General features: G+C 39.6%; 2 protein-coding genes across 8 annotated transcripts in view; one reads left to right on the top strand and one right to left on the bottom strand.

Annotated features, from left to right (window-relative positions):
• LOC146797925 (uncharacterized) overlaps window positions 1-13403 on the top strand; it is a 196854-nt gene that overhangs the window by 27451 nt on the left and 156000 nt on the right. For 2 of the 7 annotated variants that reach the window (XR_014968557.1, XR_014968555.1), the window contains exons 1-2: window positions 6909-7403; window positions 11444-11530. The exons of 2 other annotated variants lie outside the window; for them this stretch is intronic. Coding sequence is in view for 1 of the 5 variants with exons in the window: in XM_085625134.1 (XP_085481260.1) it covers window positions 7862-8794 (933 nt within the window). In the remaining 4 variants the exon portion in view is untranslated. Of the gene's footprint in view, window positions 1-6908; window positions 8809-11443; window positions 12516-13403 lie in introns of those variants that run through there. 3 more of the 7 variants (XR_014968554.1, XR_014968553.1, XM_085625134.1) reach the window with 2 other exon arrangements.
• On the bottom strand, window positions 449-6090 carry LOC146797926 (uncharacterized). Its single transcript, XM_085627784.1, has 2 exons — window positions 4191-6090; window positions 449-1555 (listed from the first exon to the last, which is right to left on the bottom strand). The coding sequence occupies exon 1, from the start codon at window positions 5135-5137 to the stop codon at window positions 4205-4207; it is 933 nt and encodes a 310-aa protein (XP_085483910.1). The 5' UTR covers window positions 5138-6090; the 3' UTR covers window positions 449-1555; window positions 4191-4204.

The following is a 13403-nucleotide window of genomic DNA, read 5'->3' as shown; positions in this document are numbered from 1 at the left end:
AACTGTAAGAGAAATAACAATATCATATAAAGAATCGGTGAACATATGAGTATTACATTCTATGTTAATATGCGCACTACAAAGTAAAACATAGTTAAACCATAAAATATTAATATGAAGGGAGTCACGGAGGTTTAGTCACTTCTTGCTGGAAGGGAGTGGGAAGCAGAGAGCTTTGAGCACAAGTATCAATAAACAGTGTACACTAACTTTTCTTAAATACGCAGATGTGGTGCAAAAGTACAAAGTATGCAAAAAACATCTAATTTAGGATACATTGTGTAAAAACAGCTTGCTTGAATCCAGATACAAAATAATCACATCAGGGTATATATATATATATATATATATATTCACCAAAGAATGACCTTGTTTCCTGGAATCCGTGTCCCATTGGCAGGTGGCGAGTAAAACCGAGCAGGTCTCCCGGTAATTTTATAAACACACAGCGTCTTCTTCACAGAAGGACTCGCACTCGGGAAGGAGAATGGACTGTTTATTAGTCACTCGTTACGCGTTTCGTCAGTGAAACTGACTTGATCACACGAAGTGTACAACAAAAGGGAGGTGTATACATAGCTGAGAAAATAAACGACAGACAAAAGTTTGTCTAGTGGTGTCTGTAACGTTGGCGGCCATTACTGAATGTCAAAAGGTTGCCAGTTTGTACATATATACACGTAAATAAATGGTTACATGCTGTATCAGTGACATCAGCATATGCAAAAATAAATATACATAGTATAACAGCTTAATGTAACCAGTATTACTAAAAATTACGCAACAGACAAAGATTTGTCTCATACTGCATACATCTTAGGCAGCCATTACTAAATGTCGAAGAGTCAAATGACAAAATATAAAATTCCGTGACTATGTTCTTCAATACATATTGTGCCCATTGTTCAAATTAAACCTCAGTGGTCAAAATCAAAGTACACAGGTATCTGCATAATGGGCTGAATCTAGCTGATTATGAACCTATGATTTGCATAGTGCCATGTATTGAACACGCTGTCACAAAATAATTACAATATTGCAAGCATATAATTCACATACACAAATAGTGTGTGCTCGCTAGTGCACTACATTACTCCACAGCAAATAAATAGAGGCAATGTAAACGGTGCATAGAAACATGTCCCATATTGGGGATCTTGAGTGGTCACATGACATACTGTATATTTATATATATATTACATTAACTTATTTAAGAAGTCAAGTAACCCCATGAAATTCAATTTCAATACAAATCCATGTTGGAAAGGAAATATATACGGCATAGTGCCTTTATGCACATAGAGCTTTTGCTTGTTGCAATGTCAGTCGCCACTCAAATCAGACACAATTCTAAACCATCAGCACTGTACCACCTCCTATGCAAAATCAGTGCTATAAAAAATCATAAGCTCATCAATGAAACGAGAAAATTACAAAGAAAGAATGTAATGTAAACTTCTTTCCTTACTGTGCCCCCTAGAACCGGGAAGAAAAGGGTAGGGTAACCGGTGCGGATGAGAGTAATCCAAAAGAGATGGCGACCCTTCCTTTCCTCCTGTGCAACAAAAGAAGAAAGAAAAAAGAAGAGAAGGGAAATTATGCCCAATTTCCTAAGAAAACATAAGTTTAAAATTGCACATATTAGTACTATTAGGTCATAGTACCTATAAATGGCTAAAAACATTCATTTTTGAACAACCAGCAATAGGATATATCTAACCCCAGTAGGGGGCTATTTCCTTACGGAAAAACAGAAGGCACATATGAGAAAGTAATTATTCTTCATGTAGGTGTACGCTCAGTTCCTCATCCAAATTGTGTCCCTTAGGGAACTTAGTTTCCAATATCAATATCCATTTAGACTCACGTTTACGGAGTAGTAAAGTTCTGTTACCCCCTCTTGGGCCAAGATGGATTTGTTCAAGGATGAAGTAACTAAGCAGGGAGCTGTTGGATAGATGGAAAAGGTCAAAGTGTCTTGCAATGGGATAGTTGGTATCTTTCTTATTGATGGCCCGCATATGCTCTAACACTCGTTTCTTAGCCATACATGTAGTGCTCCCCACATACCATAGTTTGCATGGGCATATCAATACATAGATACAAAAGGACGTACTACAAGTTAGAAATTGGTTAATCATTTTTGGTTTGGTTTGGCCAGGAATATTCACGGTTTTGGTCATATGGCTGTTACGGCATGCCTTGCAGTGGCCGCAAGGATAAAAACCAGTAAGGTTCTGTACATTACCTGGCGTTCTGTAAGTTACATCACTGTGTACCAAAAGATCTCTCAAGCTACGACCTCTCCTGTAGCTTATTCTAGGTCTACTTTCAAAAGTATGGCCAATGATAGGGTCACTTTGTAGAATCTTCCAATTACTGGTTAGTATTTTGTGAATTGGGTCTGAGTTACCACTAAAAGTGAGTATCACCCTGTTGGTTCCCTCTGTGGAACTTTCTGTAGTGTCCGTATTAAGTGTTTGTGCATGGTCTATGGAGTTAACTTTAGTAATGGCTTTGTTAAGGACCCATTGAGGGTAACCTCTTTCCCTGAATCTTTTGACCATGATTTCCTTCTCACGATGGAATGCGTCATTAGTGCTACAATTTCTCCTCGCTCTTAGCAGTTCACCATATGGAATGCTCCATTTGAGTGGTTCTGGGTGGCTGCTAAGAGCGTGAAGAAGTGTATTGCCCGCTGTAGCCTTGCGAAACAGACTTGTGTGTAGTCTGTCTCCTTGAGGTTTGATCAGTAGGTCTAAGAACTCCACTGAGTGCTTGCTCATACTACTGGTCAGGGAGATGTTACGATCATTGCTGTTGAGTTTATCTAAAAACTCAATAGCAGTTTGTTCGGTGTCAGTCCAGATAACAAAAAGGTCATCTATATATCGTAACCAGATTTTGACTTTACTGAAAGAATCATTGAGTGTGCTGTCTTTCCTGATGTCCTCCTCCCATTTGCCCATAAATAAATTGGCAAAACTTGGGGCAAAACAAGTCCCCATTGCTGTACCAAGGATCTGTTTATAAATGATGCCATCAAACATAAAAATGTTGTTGGTGAGACATAGATGCATCATTTGGAGTACCATGTTCGTGTGTTCTAAAAATTCGATCGGTCTTTTGTTCAGATAATATTCGCATGCTTGCATCCCTTGTGTATGATCAATAATACTATACAAAGAATTCACATCCAGTGTGAGCATGAGGTCATTCGGTTCCCATTTGATATTATTGAGTTTGAGTAAAAAATCTTTGCTGTCCTTAACATAGGAAGGGAGTTCTACAACATATTCTCGCAAAAAATGGTCAACGTATTTGGATACATGCTCAAAAGTACTGCCTATAGATGACACAATCGGTCTTCCAGGGGGTGTTTTTGGGTTCTTGTGAACTTTAGGGAGAAGATATAAAACAGATAATTTCGGGTAATCACGTTTTAAGTAGCAATACTCTTCCCATGAAATATAACCCTTTTCCTCCCAAAGTTTAAGTTTGGCCCAGATGTCAAAAATACTGGCATTATACATGTCAAAGTTTGATTGCATATAGAATCTGGTATCATTAAGCTGCTTTTGTGCTTCTTCCATATACATTTGTTTAGACCACAAAACAATATTGCCCCCCTTGTCAGCGGGGCGTACAACAATGTTGGGGTCATCACTAAGTGTTTTCAAGAATTCTTTTTGTTCAATAGATAGATTGAACTGTACATTTCTAGTTTTATTTTTTTGATGTTTCAATTTTAATAAAGATTGTGTCACCATTTCATGGAATGTATCTATGTTATCATGGGGAAGGTTGGGATAAAAAATGGACCGGGGTTTGAATTTGGTGGACACCGCCGAGTCCGTTGGGATGTCTAGGTCTACTGCTTCGCTAGAAATGCTTACCGGTGTCTCATTGGCTAGAACCTGCATATCACGCAGGATATCTGCATCTGCAACATTCAAATTATACAGAGGACGGCCAACCTCTTCATTTACATAGCCTTGGTTGGTCTGATCCCGTTTGTATAAATAATGCCATTTCTTCAGTTTGACTTTGCGAATAAATCTGTACAAATCAATACGTGTATTCGCATAATTAAAAATTTCCGTAGGGCAAAAAGTCAAACCTAGGCATAAAGTACTTTTTTCGAACATTGTCAGTTGTTTATCACTCAAATTGATAATGGTTTTATTTACCATGTCCGGATCCATTATTTCCTGTTTCTTGAGCCACGCATCTTGTTTCCCATGAGCTCCTTTGTGTTGTTTTGATTCCCTTTGTTTTCTTCTTTTGCGTCTTTGTTTGCTCCTCCCCTCCCTCTTCCTCTTCCACGGCCTCTGCCCCGTGGTGTTCTTCCTCTTCTCGGTGGTGACTGTATATTCTCTCTTGGTACTTGTCGGCCTTTTCGTAAGACCCGAAACTCGTCTAAAAAAGTAGCTGTGCGAGTGGTGGGTGGTCTCTCCAAAGATGAACCTGTAGTGGAGACTGAAATATCTGAATCCGATCCATTCGTTTCTGGAATTGAGGAGACCACTTCATTTTCCACTGGTTGTGTCGGTTCAATGTTGGGTGGTAGGTCATTGTACAAGTGATCATATTTATGACTATACGTTAATATCCGTCCGGATTCATAATCCACACAGTCTCTGTGGAGTTTTCTCTGCTTACGATTTTTTATGTCCTCTTCATGTTGTTGAAGTTTGGGTTTAAGGTCTGCCATGAATTTCTGTATCATATCTTGTTCACTGCATTTAGAAAGATCTGTTTCAATAGTATTGATCTCAGACAGAATCAGTTCACGGTCTTCCCATGCGTATTTTATAAGTATGTTCAGCATATTTCTAGAGCTATTCGCTGAATTTTCTTGCCAATCCTGTAACATGCGAGGATTCTGAGACTCATATGAGGGCATGATATAAATTCTTAAACCCCTCGGGACCATTTGTTTATCCACATAGTCCTGTAGAGAAATGGCTTCCCACCACTTTGCAGTTTCTGATTTTTTAAGTTTTTCCAAGCGTTTCAATTTTACGTTCAGAGAAGTGTCCATAGGTTGTATTGGTCTTGAGAGGCTACTCCCTACACCAGGAGTACGTGCTAGCAGAGTTATCGCTGCTGCTCGTCGTTCTGTTTCCGTATCCATGCCGGTGTTCAACAGGTTCAGTGAGACAATTGGCCACTACCATCAAGTGGTCATGCGTATTATATTCAAATACCAGCACTTTGCATAACACTGTCTTTCTCCCTCCCCCTCCACTTAGTTGGAGGTTCCTGCTGCCGCAATATACTAGGATGCAATATCCGAGTGGTATTCACGATTACGGCGGTTTTGTGTCTCGCTATATTCTATTGATTACTATTGATCAACATAATCGTTGCTGTATCCCATGCTTCACGTTGTTAGATGAGTTAGGCTTATGATCCGCAACGTGGATCTAGAACAGCGTGCACATCTGATACAGCCCAGATGACCTGAACAGGGGGAACGGAGAGCGTCTCCTAAAGCAAATGCGGGTAGGAGAGGCAGGGCACGCTTGCTCCCAAACGCTATCCGCCACCCACCTCGCATACGCTCCCCGTTAGGGAAAAAGAGACACTCACCTCCCGAAGGCTGTTGAAAACCGCGCAGTCTCGGACCACAAACTGCAATCTTTTCCACGAAGTCGAGGCGGCCGGCCGCTGGATTCCTCCGTAATATTCACCAAAGAATGACCTTGTTTCCTGGAATCCGTGTCCCATTGGCAGGTGGCGAGTAAAACCGAGCAGGTCTCCCGGTAATTTTATAAACACACAGCGTCTTCTTCACAGAAGGACTCGCACTCGGGAAGGAGAATGGACTGTTTATTAGTCACTCGTTACGCGTTTCGTCAGTGAAACTGACTTGATCACACGAAGTGTACAACAAAAGGGAGGTGTATACATAGCTGAGAAAATAAACGACAGACAAAAGTTTGTCTAGTGGTGTCTGTAACGTTGGCGGCCATTACTGAATGTCAAAAGGTTGCCAGTTTGTACATATATACACGTAAATAAATGGTTACATGCTGTATCAGTGACATCAGCATATGCAAAAATAAATATACATAGTATAACAGCTTAATGTAACCAGTATTACTAAAAATTACGCAACAGACAAAGATTTGTCTCATACTGCATACATCTTAGGCAGCCATTACTAAATGTCGAAGAGTCAAATGACAAAATATAAAATTCCGTGACTATGTTCTTCAATACATATTGTGCCCATTGTTCAAATTAAACCTCAGTGGTCAAAATCAAAGTACACAGGTATCTGCATAATGGGCTGAATCTAGCTGATTATGAACCTATGATTTGCATAGTGCCATGTATTGAACACGCTGTCACAAAATAATTACAATATTGCAAGCATATAATTCACATACACAAATAGTGTGTGCTCGCTAGTGCACTACATTACTCCACAGCAAATAAATAGAGGCAATGTAAACGGTGCATAGAAACATGTCCCATATTGGGGACCACTCAAGATCCCCAATATGGGACATGTTTCTATGCACCGTTTACATTGCCTCTATTTATTTGCTGTGGAGTAATGTAGTGCACTAGCGAGCACACACTATTTGTGTATGTGAATTATATGCTTGCAATATTGTAATTATTTTGTGACAGCGTGTTCAATACATGGCACTATGCAAATCATAGGTTCATAATCAGCTAGATTCAGCCCATTATGCAGATACCTGTGTACTTTGATTTTGACCACTGAGGTTTAATTTGAACAATGGGCACAATATGTATTGAAGAACATAGTCACGGAATTTTATATTTTGTCATTTGACTCTTCGACATTTAGTAATGGCTGCCTAAGATGTATGCAGTATGAGACAAATCTTTGTCTGTTGCGTAATTTTTAGTAATACTGGTTACATTAAGCTGTTATACTATGTATATTTATTTTTGCATATGCTGATGTCACTGATACAGCATGTAACCATTTATTTACGTGTATATATGTACAAACTGGCAACCTTTTGACATTCAGTAATGGCCGCCAACGTTACAGACACCACTAGACAAACTTTTGTCTGTCGTTTATTTTCTCAGCTATGTATACACCTCCCTTTTGTTGTACACTTCGTGTGATCAAGTCAGTTTCACTGACGAAACGCGTAACGAGTGACTAATAAACAGTCCATTCTCCTTCCCGAGTGCGAGTCCTTCTGTGAAGAAGACGCTGTGTGTTTATAAAATTACCGGGAGACCTGCTCGGTTTTACTCGCCACCTGCCAATGGGACACGGATTCCAGGAAACAAGGTCATTCTTTGGTGAATATTACGGAGGAATCCAGCGGCCGGCCGCCTCGACTTCGTGGAAAAGATTGCAGTTTGTGGTCCGAGACTGCGCGGTTTTCAACAGCCTTCGGGAGGTGAGTGTCTCTTTTTCCCTAACGGGGAGCGTATGCGAGGTGGGTGGCGGATAGCGTTTGGGAGCAAGCGTGCCCTGCCTCTCCTACCCGCATTTGCTTTAGGAGACGCTCTCCGTTCCCCCTGTTCAGGTCATCTGGGCTGTATCAGATGTGCACGCTGTTCTAGATCCACGTTGCGGATCATAAGCCTAACTCATCTAACAACGTGAAGCATGGGATACAGCAACGATTATGTTGATCAATAGTAATCAATAGAATATAGCGAGACACAAAACCGCCGTAATCGTGAATACCACTCGGATATTGCATCCTAGTATATTGCGGCAGCAGGAACCTCCAACTAAGTGGAGGGGGAGGGAGAAAGACAGTGTTATGCAAAGTGCTGGTATTTGAATATAATACGCATGACCACTTGATGGTAGTGGCCAATTGTCTCACTGAACCTGTTGAACACCGGCATGGATACGGAAACAGAACGACGAGCAGCAGCGATAACTCTGCTAGCACGTACTCCTGGTGTAGGGAGTAGCCTCTCAAGACCAATACAACCTATGGACACTTCTCTGAACGTAAAATTGAAACGCTTGGAAAAACTTAAAAAATCAGAAACTGCAAAGTGGTGGGAAGCCATTTCTCTACAGGACTATGTGGATAAACAAATGGTCCCGAGGGGTTTAAGAATTTATATCATGCCCTCATATGAGTCTCAGAATCCTCGCATGTTACAGGATTGGCAAGAAAATTCAGCGAATAGCTCTAGAAATATGCTGAACATACTTATAAAATACGCATGGGAAGACCGTGAACTGATTCTGTCTGAGATCAATACTATTGAAACAGATCTTTCTAAATGCAGTGAACAAGATATGATACAGAAATTCATGGCAGACCTTAAACCCAAACTTCAACAACATGAAGAGGACATAAAAAATCGTAAGCAGAGAAAACTCCACAGAGACTGTGTGGATTATGAATCCGGACGGATATTAACGTATAGTCATAAATATGATCACTTGTACAATGACCTACCACCCAACATTGAACCGACACAACCAGTGGAAAATGAAGTGGTCTCCTCAATTCCAGAAACGAATGGATCGGATTCAGATATTTCAGTCTCCACTACAGGTTCATCTTTGGAGAGACCACCCACCACTCGCACAGCTACTTTTTTAGACGAGTTTCGGGTCTTACGAAAAGGCCGACAAGTACCAAGAGAGAATATACAGTCACCACCGAGAAGAGGAAGAACACCACGGGGCAGAGGCCGTGGAAGAGGAAGAGGGAGGGGAGGAGCAAACAAAGACGCAAAAGAAGAAAACAAAGGGAATCAAAACAACACAAAGGAGCTCATGGGAAACAAGATGCGTGGCTCAAGAAACAGGAAATAATGGATCCGGACATGGTAAATAAAACCATTATCAATTTGAGTGATAAACAACTGACAATGTTCGAAAAAAGTACTTTATGCCTAGGTTTGACTTTTTGCCCTACGGAAATTTTTAATTATGCGAATACACGTATTGATTTGTACAGATTTATTCGCAAAGTCAAACTGAAGAAATGGCATTATTTATACAAACGGGATCAGACCAACCAAGGCTATGTAAATGAAGAGGTTGGCCGTCCTCTGTATAATTTGAATGTTGCAGATGCAGATATCCTGCGTGATATGCAGGTTCTAGCCAATGAGACACCGGTAAGCATTTCTAGCGAAGCAGTAGACCTAGACATCCCAACGGACTCGGCGGTGTCCACCAAATTCAAACCCCGGTCCATTTTTTATCCCAACCTTCCCCATGATAACATAGATACATTCCATGAAATGGTGACACAATCTTTATTAAAATTGAAACATCAAAAAAATAAAACTAGAAATGTACAGTTCAATCTATCTATTGAACAAAAAGAATTCTTGAAAACACTTAGTGATGACCCCAACATTGTTGTACGCCCCGCTGACAAGGGGGGCAATATTGTTTTGTGGTCTAAACAAATGTATATGGAAGAAGCACAAAAGCAGCTTAATGATACCAGATTCTATATGCAATCAAACTTTGACATGTATAATGCCAGTATTTTTGACATCTGGGCCAAACTTAAACTTTGGGAGGAAAAGGGTTATATTTCATGGGAAGAGTATTGCTACTTAAAACGTGATTACCCGAAATTATCTGTTTTATATCTTCTCCCTAAAGTTCACAAGAACCCAAAAACACCCCCTGGAAGACCGATTGTGTCATCTATAGGCAGTACTTTTGAGCATGTATCCAAATACGTTGACCATTTTTTGCGAGAATATGTTGTAGAACTCCCTTCCTATGTTAAGGACAGCAAAGATTTTTTACTCAAACTCAATAATATCAAATGGGAACCGAATGACCTCATGCTCACACTGGATGTGAATTCTTTGTATAGTATTATTGATCATACACAAGGGATGCAAGCATGCGAATATTATCTGAACAAAAGACCGATCGAATTTTTAGAACACACGAACATGGTACTCCAAATGATGCATCTATGTCTCACCAACAACATTTTTATGTTTGATGGCATCATTTATAAACAGATCCTTGGTACAGCAATGGGGACTTGTTTTGCCCCAAGTTTTGCCAATTTATTTATGGGCAAATGGGAGGAGGACATCAGGAAAGACAGCACACTCAATGATTCTTTCAGTAAAGTCAAAATCTGGTTACGATATATAGATGACCTTTTTGTTATCTGGACTGACACCGAACAAACTGCTATTGAGTTTTTAGATAAACTCAACAGCAATGATCGTAACATCTCCCTGACCAGTAGTATGAGCAAGCACTCAGTGGAGTTCTTAGACCTACTGATCAAACCTCAAGGAGACAGACTACACACAAGTCTGTTTCGCAAGGCTACAGCGGGCAATACACTTCTTCACGCTCTTAGCAGCCACCCAGAACCACTCAAATGGAGCATTCCATATGGTGAACTGCTAAGAGCGAGGAGAAATTGTAGCACTAATGACGCATTCCATCGTGAGAAGGAAATCATGGTCAAAAGATTCAGGGAAAGAGGTTACCCTCAATGGGTCCTTAACAAAGCCATTACTAAAGTTAACTCCATAGACCATGCACAAACACTTAATACGGACACTACAGAAAGTTCCACAGAGGGAACCAACAGGGTGATACTCACTTTTAGTGGTAACTCAGACCCAATTCACAAAATACTAACCAGTAATTGGAAGATTCTACAAAGTGACCCTATCATTGGCCATACTTTTGAAAGTAGACCTAGAATAAGCTACAGGAGAGGTCGTAGCTTGAGAGATCTTTTGGTACACAGTGATGTAACTTACAGAACGCCAGGTAATGTACAGAACCTTACTGGTTTTTATCCTTGCGGCCACTGCAAGGCATGCCGTAACAGCCATATGACCAAAACCGTGAATATTCCTGGCCAAACCAAACCAAAAATGATTAACCAATTTCTAACTTGTAGTACGTCCTTTTGTATCTATGTATTGATATGCCCATGCAAACTATGGTATGTGGGGAGCACTACATGTATGGCTAAGAAACGAGTGTTAGAGCATATGCGGGCCATCAATAAGAAAGATACCAACTATCCCATTGCAAGACACTTTGACCTTTTCCATCTATCCAACAGCTCCCTGCTTAGTTACTTCATCCTTGAACAAATCCATCTTGGCCCAAGAGGGGGTAACAGAACTTTACTACTCCGTAAACGTGAGTCTAAATGGATATTGATATTGGAAACTAAGTTCCCTAAGGGACACAATTTGGATGAGGAACTGAGCGTACACCTACATGAAGAATAATTACTTTCTCATATGTGCCTTCTGTTTTTCCGTAAGGAAATAGCCCCCTACTGGGGTTAGATATATCCTATTGCTGGTTGTTCAAAAATGAATGTTTTTAGCCATTTATAGGTACTATGACCTAATAGTACTAATATGTGCAATTTTAAACTTATGTTTTCTTAGGAAGTTGGGCATAATTTCCCTTCTCTTCTTTTTTCTTTCTTCTTTTGTTGCACAGGAGGAAAGGAAGGGTCGCCATCTCTTTTGGATTACTCTCATCCGCACCGGTTACCCTACCCTTTTCTTCCCGGTTCTAGGGGGCACAGTAAGGAAAGAAGTTTACATTACATTCTTTCTTTGTAATTTTCTCGTTTCATTGATGAGCTTATGATTTTTTATAGCACTGATTTTGCATAGGAGGTGGTACAGTGCTGATGGTTTAGAATTGTGTCTGATTTGAGTGGCGACTGACATTGCAACAAGCAAAAGCTCTATGTGCATAAAGGCACTATGCCGTATATATTTCCTTTCCAACATGGATTTGTATTGAAATTGAATTTCATGGGGTTACTTGACTTCTTAAATAAGTTAATGTAATATATATATAAATATACAGTATGTCATGTGACCACTCAAGATCCCCAATATGGGACATGTTTCTATGCACCGTTTACATTGCCTCTATTTATTTGCTGTGGAGTAATGTAGTGCACTAGCGAGCACACACTATTTGTGTATGTGAATTATATGCTTGCAATATTGTAATTATTTTGTGACAGCGTGTTCAATACATGGCACTATGCAAATCATAGGTTCATAATCAGCTAGATTCAGCCCATTATGCAGATACCTGTGTACTTTGATTTTGACCACTGAGGTTTAATTTGAACAATGGGCACAATATGTATTGAAGAACATAGTCACGGAATTTTATATTTTGTCATTTGACTCTTCGACATTTAGTAATGGCTGCCTAAGATGTATGCAGTATGAGATAAATCTTTGTCTGTTGCGTAATTTTTAGTAATACTGGTTACATTAAGCTGTTATACTATGTATATTTATTTTTGCATATGCTGATGTCACTGATACAGCATGTAACCATTTATTTACGTGTATATATGTACAAACTGGCAACCTTTTGACATTCAGTAATGGCCGCCAACGTTACAGACACCACTAGACAAACTTTTGTCTGTCGTTTATTTTCTCAGCTATGTATACACCTCCCTTTTGTTGTACACTTCGTGTGATCAAGTCAGTTTCACTGACGAAACGCGTAACGAGTGACTAATAAACAGTCCATTCTCCTTCCCGAGTGCGAGTCCTTCTGTGAAGAAGACGCTGTGTGTTATATATATATATATATATATATATATATATATATATATATATATATATATATATATATATATATATATATATATATATATATATATATAAGTAGTAAAATCATGCGGATAGGGCTTTGTAGGCCTGATCTAAACATTTTGTCAGCATTATTATTGCACTGTCTTCCTCTGACAGCCTCCACAGCTGATCTTAATTTTGCCTTGTTGAACATAGGCCGCAAATGCTTTTGTCTTGAATGCAGAAGTTTAGGGCAGATACATAAAACGTGTAGAAAAGAGATTTAGTCGAATTCCTACAAAGCAGACAAGCGGTTTTATCTTTAAAAACTGGGTTCCATTTACCCTCTAATTCATAAATTGGGATATAAAACAATCTGAACCTTAAAAATGTCAGTTAAACATACCCAGGCAAGTTTGACCCTAGATGTTCTTGACTCTGCAAGGAATAGGTATCAAATACTAAGTTCTTATGGCTGTATCATTTGACCTGTGCCAAGTCAGAGTCCCTCTGTTTGAGAGTAAAGGTTCTACAGAGCAGGTTTTTCTTGGCTGGTCAATGTATCTATGCCAGTTCCTGTAGATCAGGTAGATTGAAAAATGACTACGTTTGTGGTGAGGTGTGCAACTTCAAGTCCTTGTATGTAGTTTTGCTTACTTTCTGATAAATAAAATATTATAGTGATGTTGTATCTGCTTTTGCATAGTGACAGAAGTAATTCATTATGCTTCTGTGGTGGAGTGATGTTAGAGATCTTAAACTTAATTCTAGACTGTTCAGTGAGGGGTAGCTGTGCGGAGATGTAGCAGATTGCATACATGTTGTATAAAAATTGGATCAAGACTGAA

The sequence above is a fragment of the Triturus cristatus genome, chromosome 9 (assembly GCF_964204655.1).
Source record: "Triturus cristatus chromosome 9, aTriCri1.1, whole genome shotgun sequence".
NCBI lineage: Eukaryota > Metazoa > Chordata > Amphibia > Caudata > Salamandridae > Triturus > Triturus cristatus.
Note: the sequence above shows the minus strand (reverse complement) of the source record. Positions and strands in the feature narration are given on the sequence as shown.

Coding starts and splice junctions, on each gene's coding strand:
- LOC146797926 (XM_085627784.1), bottom strand. CDS start 5,137: ATGGATACGGAAACAGAACGACGAGCAGCAGCGATAACTCTGCTAGCA.